The sequence below is a fragment of the Erpetoichthys calabaricus genome, chromosome 4 (assembly GCF_900747795.2).
Source record: "Erpetoichthys calabaricus chromosome 4, fErpCal1.3, whole genome shotgun sequence".
Lineage (NCBI taxonomy): Eukaryota > Metazoa > Chordata > Cladistia > Polypteriformes > Polypteridae > Erpetoichthys > Erpetoichthys calabaricus.
In genome coordinates, this window is record NC_041397.2 from 333,511,516 (window position 1) to 333,531,225 (window position 19,710).

General features: G+C 44.0%; 1 protein-coding gene across 1 annotated transcript in view; it reads left to right on the forward strand.

Annotated features, from left to right (window-relative positions):
- The window catches only part of LOC114641373 (ICOS ligand-like), a 189,644-nt gene extending 171,819 nt beyond the window's left edge, over positions 1-17,825 (forward strand). The window contains exons 5-7 of the mRNA XM_051925944.1: positions 9,414-9,557; positions 12,404-12,503; positions 16,630-17,825. Coding sequence (XP_051781904.1) covers positions 9,414-9,557; positions 12,404-12,459 — 200 coding nt within the window. The 3' untranslated portion in view covers positions 12,460-12,503; positions 16,630-17,825. The remainder of the gene's footprint in view (positions 1-9,413; positions 9,558-12,403; positions 12,504-16,629) is intronic.
- The last annotated feature ends 1,885 nt before the right edge of the window (positions 17,826-19,710 follow it).

Genomic DNA, 19,710 nt, shown 5'->3' on the forward strand with positions numbered 1-19,710 from the left:
GAGATTCCAGGAGACAGACAGGCATTTCCTTTAGGACAGCTGGACAGGGCCCCTCGTAGAAAGGTCCATAACCCATCAGCAGGACCCACCGGAGGAACAGGAGGAGCACTGGCAGAGCCTACAAAATGACCTCCAGTAGGCAGGCAGGCCACTGGTGTGAATGTCTTTGACCAAACAATCAGAAACAGACTTCATGAGGGTGGCCTGAGGGCCCGATGTCTTCTAGTGAGCCCTGTACTCATTGCTCACCCAGCATTGTGGAGCTCGATTGGAATTTGCCATAGAATACCAGAATTGTCAGGTCCACCACTGGCGCCCTGTGCTTTTCACAGATGAGAGCAGGTTCACCCTGAGCACATGTGACAGATGTGGAAGGGTCTGGAGAAGCCGTGGAGAATGTTATGCTGCCTGTGACATCGTTCAGCATGACTGGTTTGGTGGTGGGTCAGTGATGGTCTAGGGAGGCATATCCATGGAGGGACACACAGATCTCTACAGGATAGACAACGGCACCTTCACTGTCATTAGCTATCGGGATGAAGTCCTTGGATCCATTGTCAGACCCTATGCTGGTTCCTCCTAGTGTATGATGAAGGATGAGAGGATGAAGGAACTGATACCATTGACTGGCCCTCCCCCCACGCTCACTCACCTGACACAATCCGGGTGGGACATTATGTTTCGACCCATCCAACGCCTCAGCCTGTCCAGGAGCTCAGTGGTGCTCTGGTCCAGATCTGGGAGGAGATCCCCCAGGACACCATCCGTCATCTCTTTAAGATGTTGTCAGGCATTGCATACAAACTACTGAGTACAATTTGGAGTCACTGCAATGAAATTTCATCAAAATGGACTCGCCTGCCTGCCTGCCGCTGTATCATTTTTTTCCTTTGATTTTCAGGGTGTCTTTGTATTCAGCCCTCTCTCTGTCGGTTGATCCTTTTCATTTCCATCTTTTTGTTCCTCACACATCATCATGTGTGGGGATGGCGGCGCGGCAGTAGCACGCAGCGGCCGCTCTGGAGCCAAAACGGTGCTACGTTGTTTACGTTTTATGTGTAACATGTTTATTTTACTCTATGTATGGATATCGTCGCGACTGGTGCCCGTACATACAACCGCCAGACACTCTTCTACCTAAACAAACCGGTTAACGACATCCATGATGAGCTGCGGGAAACGCTACGCGACCTCGGCTTGCTGCGCGAACCAGGCCTCGAAGCCTCGGCGTTGCCTGATGCCGGCGGCCGGAGAAGGAAGCGGTGCGCGAGGAAGCGGAAGCGCGGAAAGCGGGCGGGAGTCTGTGCTAGGCTAAAAACAAACCCTAGCCGGCCGGCTCTCCCGTCCATCCTCCTATCCAACGTCTGCTCCCTGGACAATAAACTGGACTACATCCGACTCCAGCAGGCTACACTGCGTGAGGTTAGAGACTGCTGTGTCTTTGTTTTCACGGAGACATGGCTCAGCGACAGAGTACCGGACGCCGCTATTCAGCTAGATGGGCTAGCCTCGTTTCGCGCCGACAGAAATGCAGCTCTGTGCGGTAAGACTCGCGGTGGCGGCTTGTGTGTTTACATCAACGCGAAATGGTGCAAGAACTCTGTGCTAGTTTCTAGTTATTGCTCATCGCTAGTGGAGTTTGTGACTGTTAGATGCAGACCTTTTTATTTACCACGGGAATTCACCACCGTTTTCATTATCGGAGTGTACATTCCACCTGGCGCTAATGCTAAGGAAGCGCTATGGGAACTGTATACAAAGATCAGTGAACTGCAAAATACACACTCGGATGGACTGTTTATTGTTGCTGGAGATTTCAACCATGCAAATCTCAAGTCAGTGCTTCCTAGATTCCATCAATATGTGGACTTTGCAACGAGAGGGGAAAACACGCTGGATCTTGTTTACACAAACATCCCCGGCGCATATCGGGCTGAGCCCCGCCCCCACCTCGGCTACTCAGACCACATCTCTGTTATGCTAATTCCGGCATACAGACCACTTGTCAGGCGTTCAAAACTGGTTCTGAAGCAAGTGAAAACCTGGCCAGCAGGAGCCATCTCTGCTCTTCAGGACTGTTTCGAGAGCACTGACTGGAACATGTTTAGGGAGGCTGCAACTTACGGCGACTTCACTGACTTGGAGGAGTACACTTCATCAGTGACCAGCTACATCAGTAAGTGCACCGATGACGTCACTGTCTCCAAGAACATCATCTCACGACCCAACCAGAAACCGTGGATTACTGCGGAAGTGCGTGCACTTCTGAGGACCCGAGACTCTGCCTTCAAAGCGGGAGACAAAGTGGCCCTTAGAAGAGCAAGGGCCAAACTCTCTCGGGCCATCAGAGAGGCGAAGCGCGCACACGCCCAGAGAATCCACAATCACTTCATAGACAGCGGCGACACACGGCGCATGTGGCAGGGCTTACAAGCCATCACACACTACAGGACGACATCACCTGCCTGTGACGGTGACGGCTCCCTCCCAGATGCGCTGAACAACTTCTACGCTCGGTTCGACAGGCAGAACGACGTGGCGGCGAGGAAGACCACCCCTCCTCTGAACGACCAGGTGCTGTGTCTCACTACAGCGGATGTGAGGAAAACTCTACGCAGAGTCAACCCACGTAAAGCTGCTGGACCAGACAACATCCCAGGCAGAGTGCTCAGAGAATGTGCAGAACAGCTGGCAGATGTTCTTACCGACATCTTCAACATCTCTCTGAGCAGCGCCGTCGTTCCCACGTGCTTCAAGGCCACCACCATCGTACCCGTGCCCAAGAAGTCTTCTGTGTCCTGTCTCAATGACTACCGTCCTGTTGCACTTACACCCACCATCATGAAGTGCTTCGAGCGGCTCGTCATGAGACACATCAAGACCCTGCTGCCCCCCTCACTGGACCCACTGCAATTTGCGTACCGTCCTAACCGCTCAACGGACGACGCCATCTCCACTGCACTCCATCTTGCCCTCACACACTTGGACAAGAAGGACACATACGTTCGAATGCTGTACATAGATTTCAGCTCAGCATTCAACACGATCATCCCCCAACAACTGATCGGGAAGCTGAGCCTGTTGGGCCTGAACACCTCCCTCTGCAACTGGATCCTGGACTTTCTGACCGGAAGGCCTCAGTCAGTACGGATCGGGAACTGCACCTCCAGCACCACCACACTGAGCACAGGTGCCCCACAAGGCTGTGTGCTCAGTCCCCTGCTGTTCACACTGCTGACTCACGACTGTGTAGCAACACACAGTTCAAATCACATCATTAAGTTCGCTGATGACACGACCGTGGTGGGTCTCATTAGCAAGAACGACGAGTCAGCGTACAGAGAGGAAGTGCAGGGGCTAACGGACTGGTGTAAAGACAACAACCTCTCTCTGAATGTTGACAAGACAAAGGAGATGGTTGTTGACTTTAGGAGGACACGAGGTGACCATTCTCCGCTGAGCATCAACGGCTCCTCTGTGGAGATCGTCGACAGCACCAAATTCCTGGGCGTCCACCTGGAGAAGGACCTCAGCTGGTCCCTCAACACCAGCTCCCTACACAAGAAAGCCCAACAGCGTCTCTTCTTTCTGAGAAGACTGAGAAAGGCCCAGCTCCCACCACCGATCCTGACCACCTTCTATAGAGGAACTATCGAGAGCATCCTGAGCGGCTGCATCACTGTCTGGTTTGGGAATTGTGCCATATCGGACCGTAAGACCCTACAGCGGATAGTGAGGACAGCAGAGAAGATCATCGGGGTCTCTCTCCCCTCTATTGAAGACATCTACACCACACGCTGCATCCGCAAAGCCACCAGCATTGTGGCTGATCGGACACATCCCTCTCACACACACTTTACCCTCCTGCCATCTGGAAAAAGGTACCGAAGCATTCGGGCACACACATCCAGACTGTGCAACAGCTTTTTTCCACAAGCCATCCGTCTCCTCAACAAAAAGGGACTGGACTGATAAACACACACACACGCATGCACACACACACACACACACACACACACAAACATTATCACTTAGCTTAACTCAACTACCTCAAAACATTGAGATTGGACTGACTAATCAACACAAGCGCAAACACACTGACCTACACTACCAAACTATCGTACACACCAACCTGTCAATGCTTTTTTTGCACAATATCCATTACTGGACTACTTTTTGCACTAACTTCTTTACTTCCTAATTTTTGCTGCTACACTAAGGAATGTTTACTGTTTCTCCACTACCTCAACTCATCACCACAACACCTTATTATTATGTTACGTTTGTGTTTTTGTCACACTGTCACTTTGTTGCTTTTGTTTGCACATTTCTTAGCTAGTTTAGTTTTTCTGTTAATTTATTTTGTAAATTTATGTTGCATGTAGCACCTTGGTCCTGGAGGAACGTTGTTTCGTTTCACTGTGTACTAACTGTATATGGTTGAAGTGACAATAAAGCCTACTTGAACTTGAACTTGATCATATCAGTCCATAGCAGTAGAGAGAGCCAGCAGGAGATCTGATGTGTTTTCAAAGTGCTCCTTTAAGTTTTTGGAGCAGTTTATATATTCACTACTGCCGTATATGATAATAATAATAAATAATAATAAATTTTATTTATATTGCACTTTATATGATGTGGTGATGGAGGGAGTAGCACAGACAAGTAAGAATTTCTCTGTCCTCTGTACGCCTGTCAAATAAGGTCCCCATAACCCCATGTCATAAAGTGTGCTATTAATTAGAATGACTTTGTGTTTGATCGACTGTATGACTGAAACACCAAGAGAACTGACAGTGTCTGGCAGTCGAGTTCAAGTTGGGGTTCAAGGACAGACTCCTACTTACCATCGTTCAGTGCCCACCTCCCCAGACCCAACAACTCTGGTTGCAGGCGTCTGACAGATTAGCTGCAATTAAAAATCAAATGACCTCCTTCAAAGTTTGATACTTTACTGCACTGAATTGGCATGGCAGCTCCTTCTGACTGGAACCATCACTGAGCTAAAGGCTGCCTTCACTTCATTGGTCGTTCTACACTCATAGGTCATCACACATGAAAAGATGAAACTGTTTGTGTTTTTCTGTTTTTTAAATGTAAGCTAAAGCTCCTATAAAAAGCCGAGTGCCCCCAAAAGAATTTGTTAGGTTTAAAAGTTGAGGGGCATCTCATGAAAATTAAACCAAATGGCTCTCAGAAGCTACAGTCAGTCACAGTGGTCGGTATTTACACCCCTGAGTAGGTCAATGTGTTGCTTATTTTGCCATCCCATGGGTCTTTGAGGGCTCTTGTCAACTCTAGGGATACTAAACCATACAGAGTGAGGTCAGTTTGTTAATTGGGTTTTCCATATTTGAGTAATTAAAAGTCCCAACTACTTCGACATCTTCTCCTAAATGTGTGTCTGAGGCCATTTCTAGAAGGCTACAGAGTACTGTGGGAGTGACTGGATGTCTTTAACTCTGTGGTGTAGTAATCCACTAACCCAAAATGGTCCAAGATTAGCCATGGAGGCAGAACCAAATTCCTATATTTCTGTCCAAAGATGATGCAATAGGCAGCCTGAGCTTCAACTCTAGTGGCAGGCTTTGGCCTACACCGTGCCAAAATGCTTTTAGCGTCAAAAGTTTTAAAAATAAGCAAAATTCACAAAACACATTTCAAGCTGTGCCTGACGATGGATAATTTGTAAACTTCCAATGAGCTGAAGAAAGGGGAAGCAAAGGATCTTTATAAAAGGAGATTTAATTTATAAAAATTAGATAACAAAACAGAATTCTCAAAAGAGTTTTCAACAAGGCAATCCTAATCAAACTAGTCTGAAAACACTAACCAGAATACCCAAAACAGAAGCAGATTAGTTAAAAATGCCAGTAAATTCAGAAGAATTGGTAAACAGCAAAAAAATAAAATACAAAACCCTTAGCGATTTGGCGAGGAGCACAGACATCCGGGAGTAGAGCTGCGGAGCCAACTGATACGGACGCCTCCCTGTGGAGGCACAACCAGCAGAAAGGAGACCTTGGGGTCAACACAGGCCTCGCTGGGAGGAATATGGCCTGGGATCCCACAGTATGTGCTGGCAAGTGTGGCTGGGGAAAGAGAGATGTATGAGTCTCACTGCTAAGACTGTTGGCCCCCGTGACCTGGTCTTGATTAAGCGGTAGAAAATGAATGAATGAATGAATAAATGAAATGAAGTGAATGAAAAACCACCAAGCACATACTGCAGAGGAACTGCAATTCCTAAAATGGGGTGATAGTTCCCATGGAAAATGGCAAATATCATCCTATTATATAAAGAGGGTGACAGGGCAGATCCAAGCAACTATAGGCCAGTAAGCTTAACAGGCATCACAGGAAAATTAAGGAGAGGAATTATTAAGGATAAGATTGAACAACACCTGGCAAGGACAGGAGTTATTAGGAACAGTCAGCATGGGCTCAGAAGAAGGAGGTCGTGTTTTACTAATATGCTGGAATTCTATGAGGAGGCAACAAAAGGATACGATCAAAGTGGAGCAGATGAGATTATTAATCTGGACTTTCAGAAAGCATTTGATGAGGTGCCACATGAGAGGGTGGGCATCAAATTAAAAGAAGTGGCAGTTCAGGGTGATGTTTTCAGATGGGTGCAGAATTGGCTCAGACACAGGAAGCAGAGGGTGATGGTGAGAGGAACCTCATCAGAACTGGCCGATGTTAAGAGTGGTGACCAGCAGGGGGCAGTGCTAGGGCTGCTGCTATTTTTAATATATATAAATGATTTAGATAGGAATATCAGTAACAAGCTGGTTAAGTTTGCAGATGATACCAAGATAGGTGGATTAGCAGATAATTTGGAATCCGTTATATCATCACAGAAAGTCTTGGATAGCAGACAGGCTTGGGCAGATTTGTGGAGATGAAATTTAATGTCAGTAAATGTAAAGAATTACACATAGGAAGTAAAAATGTGAGGTTTGAATACACAATGGGCGGTAAGAAAATAAAGAGTCCACCTTATGAGAAGGATTTAGGAGTCATAGTGGACTCTAAGCTATCGACTTCCCGACAGTGTTCAGAAGCCATTAAGAAGGCTAACAGAATGTCAGGTTATATAGTGCCTTGATGTGTGGAGTACAAGTCACAGGAGGTTCTGCTCAACCTTTATAACACACTGGTGAGGCCTCATCTGGAGTCCTGTGTGCAGTTTGGATCTCCATAAAGATACAGCAGCACTAGAAAAGGTCCAGAGAAGAGCGACTAGGCTGATTCAGGGCTACAGGAGATGAGTGATGAGGAAAGATTAAAAGAGCTGAGCCTTTACAGTTTAAACAAAAGAAGATTAGAGGAGACATGACTGAAGTGTTTAAAATTATGAAGGGAATTAGTACAGTGGATCGAGTCTGTGATTTTAAAATGAGTTCATCAAGAACACGGGGACACAGTTGGAAACTTGTGAAGGGTAAATTTTGCAAAAACATTAGGAAGTTTTTCTTTACACAAAGAACGATAGACACTTGGAATAAGCGACTAAGTAGTGTGGTAGACAGTAAGACTTGAGGGACTTTCAAAACTCGACTTGATGTTTTTTTGGAAGAAATAAGTGGATAGGACTGGCGAGCTTTGTTGGGCTGAATGGCCAGTTCTCGTCTAGAGTGTTCTAATGTTCTAATGTTCTAATGAGCCTTTATAGGGATGGGAGGTGTCCTCATGTCTTTGGAAACCACCAATAAACACAAAGGCCCAGAAACAGAAATCAAGCAATAAACAGAACTGATAAAAAATGTAATTCTACAACTGATTAACATCATTTATACGTAAGCCAGGGTAGTGATTCCGTCTTACTTAAACATAATATGTTTGATGCCAATGACTGTGCCCACCTCTTCCCTTGTACTCATCACCAGCTGTCTTCTCCCCTGTAGACTGACGTCTTCTCAGATGACTTTAACTTAAGTGACAATGAACTCAAGGCTCATCAGTGAGGCCTGTTAAGTGCCAGCTTGTTAGTTTATTTTTAAAGTTGTTATGGAAGAGGAAGGCTCAGGTCCATCAAACATTCAGAATACGGCCCAAGGAGGTAAAAGTTGTGAACTGAAATTAAATTTATAAGCAAATATAGATAAGCATAAAATCTGACCTGTGAGCGGAGTTCAAATCCTGTGGATCAAGCTGTCAGATTAAAGCTGTGCTGTGGCAGACGCTGATACTCAAGTGACAATGCCAGTCTGTCTTTCTGTTACCACTCACTCTCTTTGACAAAATGGGAGAGCAAGTGCTCGATGTTATTAGCCACAGACCAGGAGATGTGTGTGGGCTTCACAAGACAGGAATAAAAGGAACAGGTTTGTAAAGAGTTAATGGAAAAGCAAGGGGCTGTTATTATAGTCAATCACGTATTGCCACGACCCGTTAGATTGAACAAAATAATTCAGCTGAAGCTGAAATGATATGAATGAGAATTGAATCAAATTGAAACACGCAAAGCTAAATGTGGGTGGGATGGTGGCGCAGTGGTAGGGCTGCAGCTTTGCAGTTAGGAGACCCGGGTGCACTACCCAGGTCCTCCCTGCATGGAGTTTGTATGTTCTCCCCGTGTCTGCATGGGTTTCCTCCCACAGTCCAAAGACATGCAGGTTAGTTGTATTGGCGCTGCTAAATTGTCCCTAGTGTGTGGTTAGTGTGTGTGTGAGTGTCCTGCGGTGCGCTGGCGCCCTGCCCGGGGTTTGTTTCCTGCCTTGCTCCCTGTGCTGCAGGGGATTGGCTCCGGCAGACCCCCGTGACCCTGTGTTAGGTTATAGTGGGTTGGGTAATGGATGGATTGAAGCTAATTGTGAACCTAATGCACTAAACAGGACTTTTTTCAAATCCGTAATCTTGGACAAAAGGCTACAGGTGCTACACATTTTCATGACTCACATTGTGGTGCCCCCTCGCAGGTGGTCCTTAGTAACCATGCAGTGCTTCCTCGTGACCCATTAACTGCCCACTAAAATCAAAAATGGTGATGTGTCAAACTTAAGGATAAAAAAAACAAAATGAAAGTCTTTCTCAAATAAAAATGTTAAATAAATAAAGCACACACAGAGGGAAATGAAGCTTGTAAATTCTGCTTTTACATATATTAAACCGTCTAAGGTGAAAAAAAGACTGAAAAAGGCAGAAGTTTCCGAGTTCTGAACAAGCGCAAGCTCAACAAGACACACCAATAAACCGCATGGCCATCTGAGGTGAGTAGCCAGACCGTGGTCACCTACTGGATGCCATGTTGTTAACAATGCTTTCAACGTGTCACTTTAGCCAGCAGGTAAATGACTCCTCGTGCCTTGAGAGCCCTGATACATTTAAGGTGCAAATGTTTCTGATTTTATATTTTGAAATGCTCACGTCTTTCACTTTTTCACTACTTGTGTGTTTTCTGATTACAGATCTGACTCAATCTGCCAAAGAGGCAGGCATACCATTAGTCCCAGTAGTAGTGGTGTTGTCAGCGGCAACGGTGCTTATTACACTGGTTCTCATTATTATTCTGATGAAGATGATGAAGAAGAAGAAGAGTATGACACAGAATGGTATGTTAACCTTAATAAGTACGAACATACAGGCAGCCATTTTCAACATGTTCATCGTCATCATTATACATTTATCAAACTTGTGCCCAAGATGTCCTCATTTTTGAAGTTTCTCTCTTTGGAATCAGCTTCACATTTATTGGCCAAGCCTGGACACATAGTCTGGACTTTGACTTTTTTTTTTTGATGGCTCCCCAGGTCTAATTTCACGACAGACGTACACACATGAGACAAATACAAGACATGCGGTGTAAACGTATGCTTACAAAGTGCAAGGCAGTGCAGGAAATACTGAAATGAACCCACATTAGCCCACATGTAGGAATATTGTGAGAGAGGAGGGCATCGGGGTGGGCTGTCCAGACTGAGCAGGGGCACCCAAATGCGCCATTGGTAAACCTGATGACCTGTGGACAGCAACTGTCATTAAATCTGCTTGTTTTGGTGTAGTTTAGTGTCTAACGCTTGGCAGATGGGAGAAGTTCAAAGAGGTGCTGGTCTGTCAGTTATGATTTTCTCTGCCTGCTTCATGACTCGGGAACAGCACAGGTCCTGTAAGGTGGGAAGACTGGTGCCAGTGATCTTTTTGGTAGAGCTGACTATTCATTGTCTCTGTTTCTTAGTGTTTATTTGCTGATCCACACCAACATGTGATGGATGAGCTGAGAACAGACTCAAAACCTTGCTGTGCACAACTGTATCAGCAGCTCCTGTGGTAGACTGAACTCCGTCAGCCGTCGTAGAAAGTCCATCCACTGCTGTGACTTTGTCATGATGTAGTCCATGTTGGTCTCCCATGTCAATGTCAATGTCACTTTATTTATATAGCACATTTAAAACAACACAGGAATGCTGTGGTCAAAGTGCTTTACAATAAAAGAAGAAAAACATTTAACATAAATAACATAAATAGAAATAAAAATATATGAACATACAGTAAATAAAATAAATAATAAATAGAAGTAAGATTACATAATCACAATGAGATTTACTGAAGGTCACGGAAAGCAAGTGAATAGAAATGAGTCTTTAATCTCATTTTGAATTGTCGACGACTCCTTTATGTGACGAGGTAAAGAGTTCCACAGGCGAGGTGACACAAGTCCTGTCTGTCCCCCTTAGTTTTACACTTGGTACAAGGGACAACAAGAGACAACTGACCAGAAGATCTAAGCACCCTAGATGGCTGGTATAAAACACACAGTTCAGATACTGTAAATAGGCAGGAGCAAGCCATGTAAAGATTTAAAAACTAGCAACAAGATTTTAAAATCAATTTGAAAACTGACAGGCAGCCAGTGTAAAGAGGCTAATATTGGAGAAACAGAGTCAGACTTTCTAATTGACATTGACATTGACATTGACATTACCCAACCAGATAGCGAGCGGCAGCATTCTGGCCCAACTGTAACCTGTGCATCAGAGATTTGCTAATCCCAGAATACAGCAAGTTGCAGTAATCAAGGCGAGAAAAAATAAAAGCAGGAGTAGCTATCTCAAGATCCCTAGAAGATAAAAAAGGCTTTTTCTTAGCTAATAGACGAAGCTGGAAAAAGCAACTCTTGACTACAGAATTTACTTGTTTCTCAAAAGAGAGGTTACTGTCAAAGATAACACCAAGATTGCAGACTTGAGGTTTGCAAAAGACAGAGAAAGAGCCGAGAAGTCCAAGACCAATTTGGGCTTTAGCTGATGGACCCACTATCAGCACCTCCATTTTATTTTGATTCAGATCAAGAAAATTATTAGCCATCCAGGATCTTAATTCAGACAGACAGTTGTGGAGTTGATTTATTGCAGAGTTGCAGATGGGAATATAAAACTTTGTATTATCAGCATAACAGTGAAAAGAAATGTTAAACTTCCTAAAAATATCTCCAATAGGATGAAGGTATATAGAGAATAAAATAGGACCCAAAATAGATCCCTGAGGAACACATTTAAGAGGAGCAGCAGACGAAAAAGAGGAATTTAAAGTTACTGAAAAGTGTCTACCAGTTAGATATGACCTGAACCAGTTAAGAGCAGCCCCTTTAAGCCCCACAAGATGTTCATGCCGCAACAGCAATGTCTCATGGTCAATAGTGTCAAAGGCAGTGGACAGGTCAAGGAGGACAAGGACTGCAGCATCACCTGAGTCAGTAATAAGAGAGACGTCATTGAATACGTTCAGGAGGGCCGTCTCAACACCATGATAACGCCTAAAGCCAGATTGGTAGATCTCAAATAAATTATTGGAGTTAAGGTGACTGCGGTGGGTTGGTGCCCTGCCCGGGGTTTGTTTCCTGCCTTGCACCCTGTGTTGGCTGGGATTGGCTCCAGCAGACCCCCGTGACCCTGTAGTTAGCGTATAGTGGGCTGGTTAATGGATGGATGGAGTTAAGCTGATCAACCAATTGATTATAAATAATTCTTTCTAATATTTCCCTGTCAGGTTCGGTGTGATTATGGAGCCCAGTGACGTGAAGGTTTCCACAACTGAAGCCTTATTGTTATGTATAGAGAGCGGAGGTGATATTGGTGGGCCCCTCCTGAAGTCCACAGTTTTGGGAGTGTTGAGTTGCATGTGTGAGGTAAAGTCAGCACGTGCCCGCACTGTCTGTCAGCCCTGATCCGTGTTATTACAGCCTAAAAGAGTGTTAAAGGCCCACCTGCAGCCACTAGAGACCACTGGAGACTGTGTACGCTGCCACTTCCCTGAGGACATAATGCGGAGTTTGTAATCCTTGCACATCTGCTCTTTTTCTGACAGGTTGAACAGCTCAGTGCCAGACTGCATTCTGAACCAGAGGAGCTCATCTTACTGGTCGGATTTTCTAAATGTATTTCTGTCTATTTTCTTTTAGCGTCAAGAGAAGACGATGACATTCAAGCACCACTGCGACAAGGACCGGACAATTAGAAAATGTCACATTTACAAACTTGTAGCTGATATGAAATACGAAGGTAAGTTTATACAAACACCCACAATTCATCAAATCAAGTCAAATTTTATTGGCCACATATAATTATACACAAAGTAGTATGTGTTGAAGTTCCTCAGTAATTGGGAGGGTAGGTTGAGATCCCTGAGGCGTCTGAGCTGATACCAAGCTGTGAACATGTTTGGACCAGGTCAGGTCCTCTGTGACGTGGCTGTTAATACTGACTGGGTGGCTGTGCCTCTGCTGTTTTCTCCCAAAGTCCACAATTAGCTCCTTTTCCCTGCTGACATTCAGGAGTAGACTGTGGTCTTGACACCAGTGTGACAGACTCCCCACTTCATCCTGGGTAGGGCTGCTCCCTGTTATTAGATATCAAACCTGCCACAGCTGTGCCACCACAATCCTGACAGAGACATTAGAGTTGTGTACAGCCATGCAGTCATACATTTAGAGGGAGCACAGCAGAGGACTCAGCACACAGCCCTGTAGAGCCCTTGTGTTGAGGGAGAAGAATGATGAAGTTTTGGCCACCCTCTTGAATCACCTGGGGTCTGCCCTTCTGGAAGTTAAGACCTGCACTTTCCATCATTACAGCTTCAGGGCTTTGGAGTTTTCATCATAAAATCTGTCAGATTTGCCTTTACCCAATCTTCCTGATGTCACACATTTGATATTCCACATGTGCACTTGGTCTCCAGGTGTACATTTCTAAATTATATCATGATGTAGAAGCAAAAGCTGAGAAATACTTTTACAGTCATTATCATCTAAATATGACTCAGTGACTTGGTTTTTATCACTCAATTTCTAAATTGCGTTCATGTTTCATTTTCCTTATTTCACTGTCCACTTATCCCCAAACCTCTCAGTTACTTTTCTGTAATGAAGTAAAAAGTTTTTGTGATGTTGTGCAACTGTCAAATGCTGGAATTCTGTAAAGACATGGGTCTCCCATACAGGCGTGTGTTTATTTTCCAAAATACTGCAAAGCACACAAAGTACATCAGAAAATGTCAAATCAAGAAGCCTGGAGCCCAACTAGTCCTTCCTTCACAGGCCTGAGCTTGTCTCTCTGCTGGAGGGGCTCACCTCCCAAAACCCCCAGAACTCTCCAGTCTTATCTCCCACCTCACTTATTTGCAATCCGGGACTCCTGCCCTCCTGCCATTGAGTTATGTCTGGACTCTTCTCCTAACATTAGCTTCAATGTTCCTCTGGTTGGAGGAGACTTCAAATGTCTCCTGGGGTCATGTCCTCTCCCGAGGCCAACCTGCTTTGGCTACAGAACACCAGGGATTAACCCCCATAGCAGCCATTGGTGCCCCTGCACCACTGACCTCTGTGTAGTCCATAAAGTGCCAACTATCTTTGGTCACACACTACCACTTTCCCAGTTCGTGAACTGTGCACCACCATCTGATGTCCTGGAGTAACACCACTGGCCTCCAACCTGTATTTCCAGCTTGACAAATTTAAAGTCAGCATAGCCTGAGGTGTCCTGCCTAAGGAACGTGTGCTACCCCTAAGGACCAGCAGGACTTCTCTCTTGCTGTCAAATCTCCTTGGGCTCTCTGTCTGTCTCCTTCTTGTTCCCTTATATGAAACATTTTTTGGGCATCCTCTAATATCTCCTGGTAGTACTCTTTGTGCCCACTTTTAGGGTGTGGATGGTTGGCATGTTTTTTCTCTGGCTCGTGATCTTCCCATTCCCTAACCTGGGCCATCTTTGCATCATCAGTCATAAACAGGCCTTTCTCTGTATTATGTGCACCAGTGACAAACACGAGGAGATCCTTCCGTCCATTTGTCACTCGTTTGTTAAGCTAATAGCTAAGCTGTCCTAGTGTGTCATCCAGATCCTTCTTAAAGGCTGTCCAAGGTTTCTGTTTCAACTCCATTTGTTGTAGTTTGTTCCGGATTCACACACTTTGCATTTTCAAGGGCTTCCTGTCTTCAGTCCTAAATGCATTTCCCTTTTATTTCCATTGGTGTCCTTGACTATGTGATTTACCCTTAAATTAAACTAATTCTGCTGAATTAACTTTATCAGTGCCTTCAACAGTTTTGGAGATCTGGATAAGCCCCCATATAATGTCCCCTCTGCTCAGAACTAAATGGGTTTAATTCTCGGATTATGTTGCAGTAGGACATGTCCGTAAGTCCTGGGATGCTCCTGGTTGATCTCATCTGCACAGCTTCAAGTGCTGCTATGTCTTGTAGATCCCTTGAAAACCTGGCATCTCACGAGAGCGTACATACCTGAGAACAACTGTGGAAATTAAGAGGAAGTGAATTTAAGACAGAAACCAGGAAGTAAGTATTGAACGTATATTGAAGTTTTACTCAGTAAATATATTTCTAATAGGGTTACTGATATGAAATTTTTACCAGATGTCGGTAACAACAAATGTAATCTACACATACAAAGAGATCAAAGCAAAGTAGTGCAGAAATTAAGTTATGTGTAATAAAGTGGAATGTGTGAAGGAAATAGCTGACACACGGCGAAGGTTTGGGGCAACCACCTGTACAGTTTCCCTGGGTGCAGAAGGCTTAAATTTCCATACAATGTGTACTGGTTAGAGTCCAAAACAGAACTGTTTAAGTATGGAGTTTGAAGGGTTTTTATAGGTGATTCACAGGAAGTGATGTCCTCGGGGCCAGGACAGGAGAGATTTCTCATGGTTGGGCCGTGGAGAGAAGAGAGAAAGGTTTAGTGCACCCCACCACCCCATGGCCCCATGGTGGGGCAAATGACACAGGGAAGGAAGTATTGAACGTGCTTACTGAAACGTATTTAATACTTAGTAGAGAAGTCTTTGTTGGTAATGACAGTTTCAAGACGCATCCTGTATGGAGGAACGAGTCACACGCATTGCTCAGGCGTGACTTTGGCCCATTCTTCCACACAAACTGTCTTTAAATCTTGATGGTTCTGGGGGCCTCTTCTATGAACTCTGATTTTCAGTTTTTTCCATAGATTTTCAATTGGGTTCAAGTCAGGTGATTGATTGAGATGGCAGCAGATTCTTATCAAGAATGTCCTGGTACATTTCTCCATTCATCCTTCCTTCAATTCTGTGAGGTCTGCCAGTACCATATGCTGACAAACAGCCCGACACCGTGATGTTCCCACCTCCAAACTTCACTGTTGGTGTGGTGTTTTCGGGGTGATGTGCAGTGCCATTTCTCCTTCAAACATGGGGTGTGCAGTGACATCCAGAGAGTTCAATTTTGGTCTCATCAGACCAGACTCTATCCTCCCAGTATTTCATCGGCCTGTCCAAATGTTGTGCAGCAAACTTTAAAGAAGCTTCAGCGTGCTTTGTCTTCAGCAGTGGAGGCCATGGCGCTTGAGTACATTACTTATTGTTTTCTTTGAATCAACGGGACCTGCTAACTCCAGGTGTTTCTGAAGCTCTGAGCGAGTGATCCTTGGCTCTCGGACAACTCTTCTGATTATTCTTTTGACAGAAACCTTGCGAGGAGTGCCTGGTCATGGCTGGTTTATGATGAAATGATGTTCTTTCCACTTTTGGATTACGGCCCCAACGGTGCTCACTGGAACATTCAGAAGTTTAGAAAGACGTCTGTGACCAATGCCATCAGTATGTCTTGAGAGAGCTCTTTGCTTTTACCCATCATGAGATGTGACACCTTGGTAATGAGAAACCTTTTTATAGGCCACCAATTAGGACTAAACCAGCAGATGTTCATTTGCACTGATAAGGGGGCTATCTGGATTGCTTTCTAAATACTCACAGATTTCCACTGATTTCTTGGCTTTCCAGGCCTTTTTGCACCTCCTTATTCTCTGTGTCATTCCATTTTATTACACATAACTTCATTTATGGACTGATTTGTTTTCATTTCTTTGTATGTGTGGATTACTTGGGTTGGTACTGATATTTGGTGAAAATTTCATGTCAATAGCCCCATTAGAAATATATTTACTGAGAAAAACGTTGACGTGTTCAATACTTATTTTCCCCGCTGTAAGGATTTACACGAATCTGAAATATTCATAAAGTGGTGCTGTCTTTGTCCACCAGTGCCCATTTAGAAGGCACTTTATGAAATCAGCCTCTTCTGTTTTCCAAAGGCTGACTGTAATCTTGTTTTTTTATTCTTTTTATTGCTCCCTGCAGGCTAACTTCTGCCACTTTATGTGCTCAGACTTCAGTGTTTGAACCAAAGATTTTAAATGAGAGGCTGACGTGCAAACAAACATTCATTTCGCTTCAGACCACCCTGAAGTCCCCACTGAATGACCAAACTGGGAGCTGAAAGGACTTCGGCCACATGAAGCGACTCACCAAAAAGACTCGGACTGCTCATCACTCACCTCCATTCTAAAGAGCTTCATCTCCGTTCTGCACGTTGTTAGCTGCTCCCATCTCTCAAGTCAAAGTGAAAGAATAATTCAATCAAATGTAAACTCTTTCATTTATAAATCTGTGCCACCACTAACTGATGCTGTCTACTCGCCACCTCCTGGCCTGCTTATGCTTTAACATGTCACATTAATGGCACTTATGTTGTCTGCTCCATATCATGTTTATATCAAATTATGTTTGTATATACTGTAGGAAATAGTTTGCATTGAGATAATTATTGACTTAAATGGTCAGGTGCTTTTTCTCATGTGGGAAATGTTTTAGTCTTCAAATGCTTTGGACTTCAGGGCCTACCATAGTTTGCTGGGTGACATTACTAATAAAAGTGCATCTTTTAAAATGAAAAAGGAAGAAGCCGGTGAGAATAACAGATGACCACAATCAGCGTCGCAGCCCATTTCTCGTGTTGGGATTTACGTACACACTTAGGATTAAAGTGGAAAGAGGCGATGGTAAGAAGACATGGGCCATCCCACCTGTGGATCTGTCTCAGTGGCGCCTCCAGTGTCAAGGACAGAATAAATAAATGTGAGTGCGTCAGAGGGATTGGTCTGGGGCTCCTATGGAGTGGCCTTTGGACAGATTTTAATTCTGCTTTGCCAAGTCGTAAAGAAGGATCAGACAGTTTAAGACGGCTGATGGCATTTATTGGGTAACATCGATGGCCGTGTATGTGGGTCATGGTCTGGTGTGGGTTTGCTTCTTCTTTGAGGTAGGATGTTACATTACTGGCTCTATCAAAAGGAAAAGAACGGATTAAATGACGTGTGTATGTTACATAATACAATAGCTGTATCTTTGATTTTATGAAATGTCTAAGTATAAAAAGATCAAACTGTGACTTTCATGATTCAATACAATATATTCTGTTTAGGGTAAAGGGGATTATTTTTCTGACTGTAAATTGAATAATGTAAAATAAAACAGTTTCCTTATTAGAAACATTATTTGTACCTCCAAGTGTGTGTTTTATAAAAATAAAAGGTCTGCTGTCCTCGTCTCACCTGAAGTGGAGCCTCGGGGCTTGGGCTTTGAAAACTTGTAATGGAGTTTAGTGGTGTGCAGCGTAGACGACCGTTAGAGATTTAATTGAGGTAACGAAACAAGGGACACAACAAAGGGTTAACAGATCACTAATGATCTACCGGATATTTTCTACTAGCAACAGAAGTTCACTTTGTGAAAGCTCACAAGTGTTCAGCCGTAGACTAACGCTAAGCAATGGCAGACAGAGGTTCATAGGGTCATCTTCTCTCAAGCGACCCCTCAAAGAGACCACCAGGATTTGACCGACCGCCACGCTAATGGTCCCAATATTTCTCTGGCCCTTCCCATCATGTGTCTGCAGCACCAGTAATAACAGAGAAAGGAGGGACTGGGGGCGGAGCCTAAACAACACCCCAACTGCAAGCACTAAAGAGTTTATAAACCAAAGACAAATGCATATGGGGGTCCTCGCTTTGATTGTTGTCAGTAATTGTTTGATAACGGACACATGTGGTGCAGTAGAAGCTGCGCCATTCAATGATGAACTGTTCATAATGAGGATAACGAGTTGTAGCGAGCTTACATAACACTACAAGCAGGTTGGCTTTCTGGAGTGGCCATCACTGTGTTATATGGCCTGGAAGTCGTCTAAGAAAGGTGGACGACCAAGTTCTGGTAGGACTCCGCCTGGTAAGGATTCCAGCTTCCTAGTGCAGGTGTCATGTTGCTATCTAAGCAGGAAATTAATGTTTCTGTGGGAAACTTTTCTTTTTAAGGGGAATGGCGGACTGAGAAAAGGAGGGAAGAGAAGCAGAAGACAAGGAACTCGGCTATCTACGCTTAAGAATATCTCATGATCAGACTTCACCCAGAGACGTCCCCGAAGTTGAAGTCAATGAGAAAGGACCCCGAGTCTTCACCAGTCACAACTGCAGACACCACTAATTGGAATTTTAACTCTCTAGAATATAAATATGGATATGAAAAATAAGAATTAGCATGAATAAAACTATAGCGAGCTGAGACTTTTAATATTTAAATGGTTTATCATACAGTATGTGTGCCCATCCTTCCCTTTAAATATCACTAACCTGAGCTACACCAGCCTTGAATTAGAGACCACTGTCACCCACTAGACACTCTTTTGTTCAGTGACATCAAATGCAGCCAAGTGGGAAAACAATCAACAGTCAGTGATGAGTATGTTTGTGAGATGTGTGCTTCAAATTCATTTAAATATGTGCAGTATGTAACATTAAATAATATTAGTGATTATGCCTGCTTCAGCAGAGACTGACAGGAAAGGAAAGGAGGAGGTGTGGCGCTATATATGAAAGTAACATTCAGGCCCATTTCGTCAAGATGGGAACACGTCAGAATCACAGCCAGTAAGGAAGAAAGCTCTGGTTATTGGAGTTTGATACAGGCCACCAAATTCTGATATGTTAGATAATAATATATTATTTAATCAAGTAAGTCCCTATGGGGAATATAAAAGAGGAAACTGAAATGCTGCTGATGGCAATTGACTGTTTTTCCACCCAGTCTGTCTCAAGCCCAACATGTAGTGACACCTGCGAAGATCTTATATTTTCAAACAATAAAGGTGAAGTGAGAACATTAGATAGATAGATAGATAGATAGATAGATAGATAGATAGATAGATAGATAGATAGATAGATAGATAGATAGATAGATAGATAGATAGATAGATAGATAGATAGATAGATAGATAGATAGATAGATAGATAGATAGATAGATAGATAGATAGATAGATAGATAGATAGATAGATAGATAGATAGATAGATAGATAGATAGAACAATCAAGATGAGAACAGGCCAT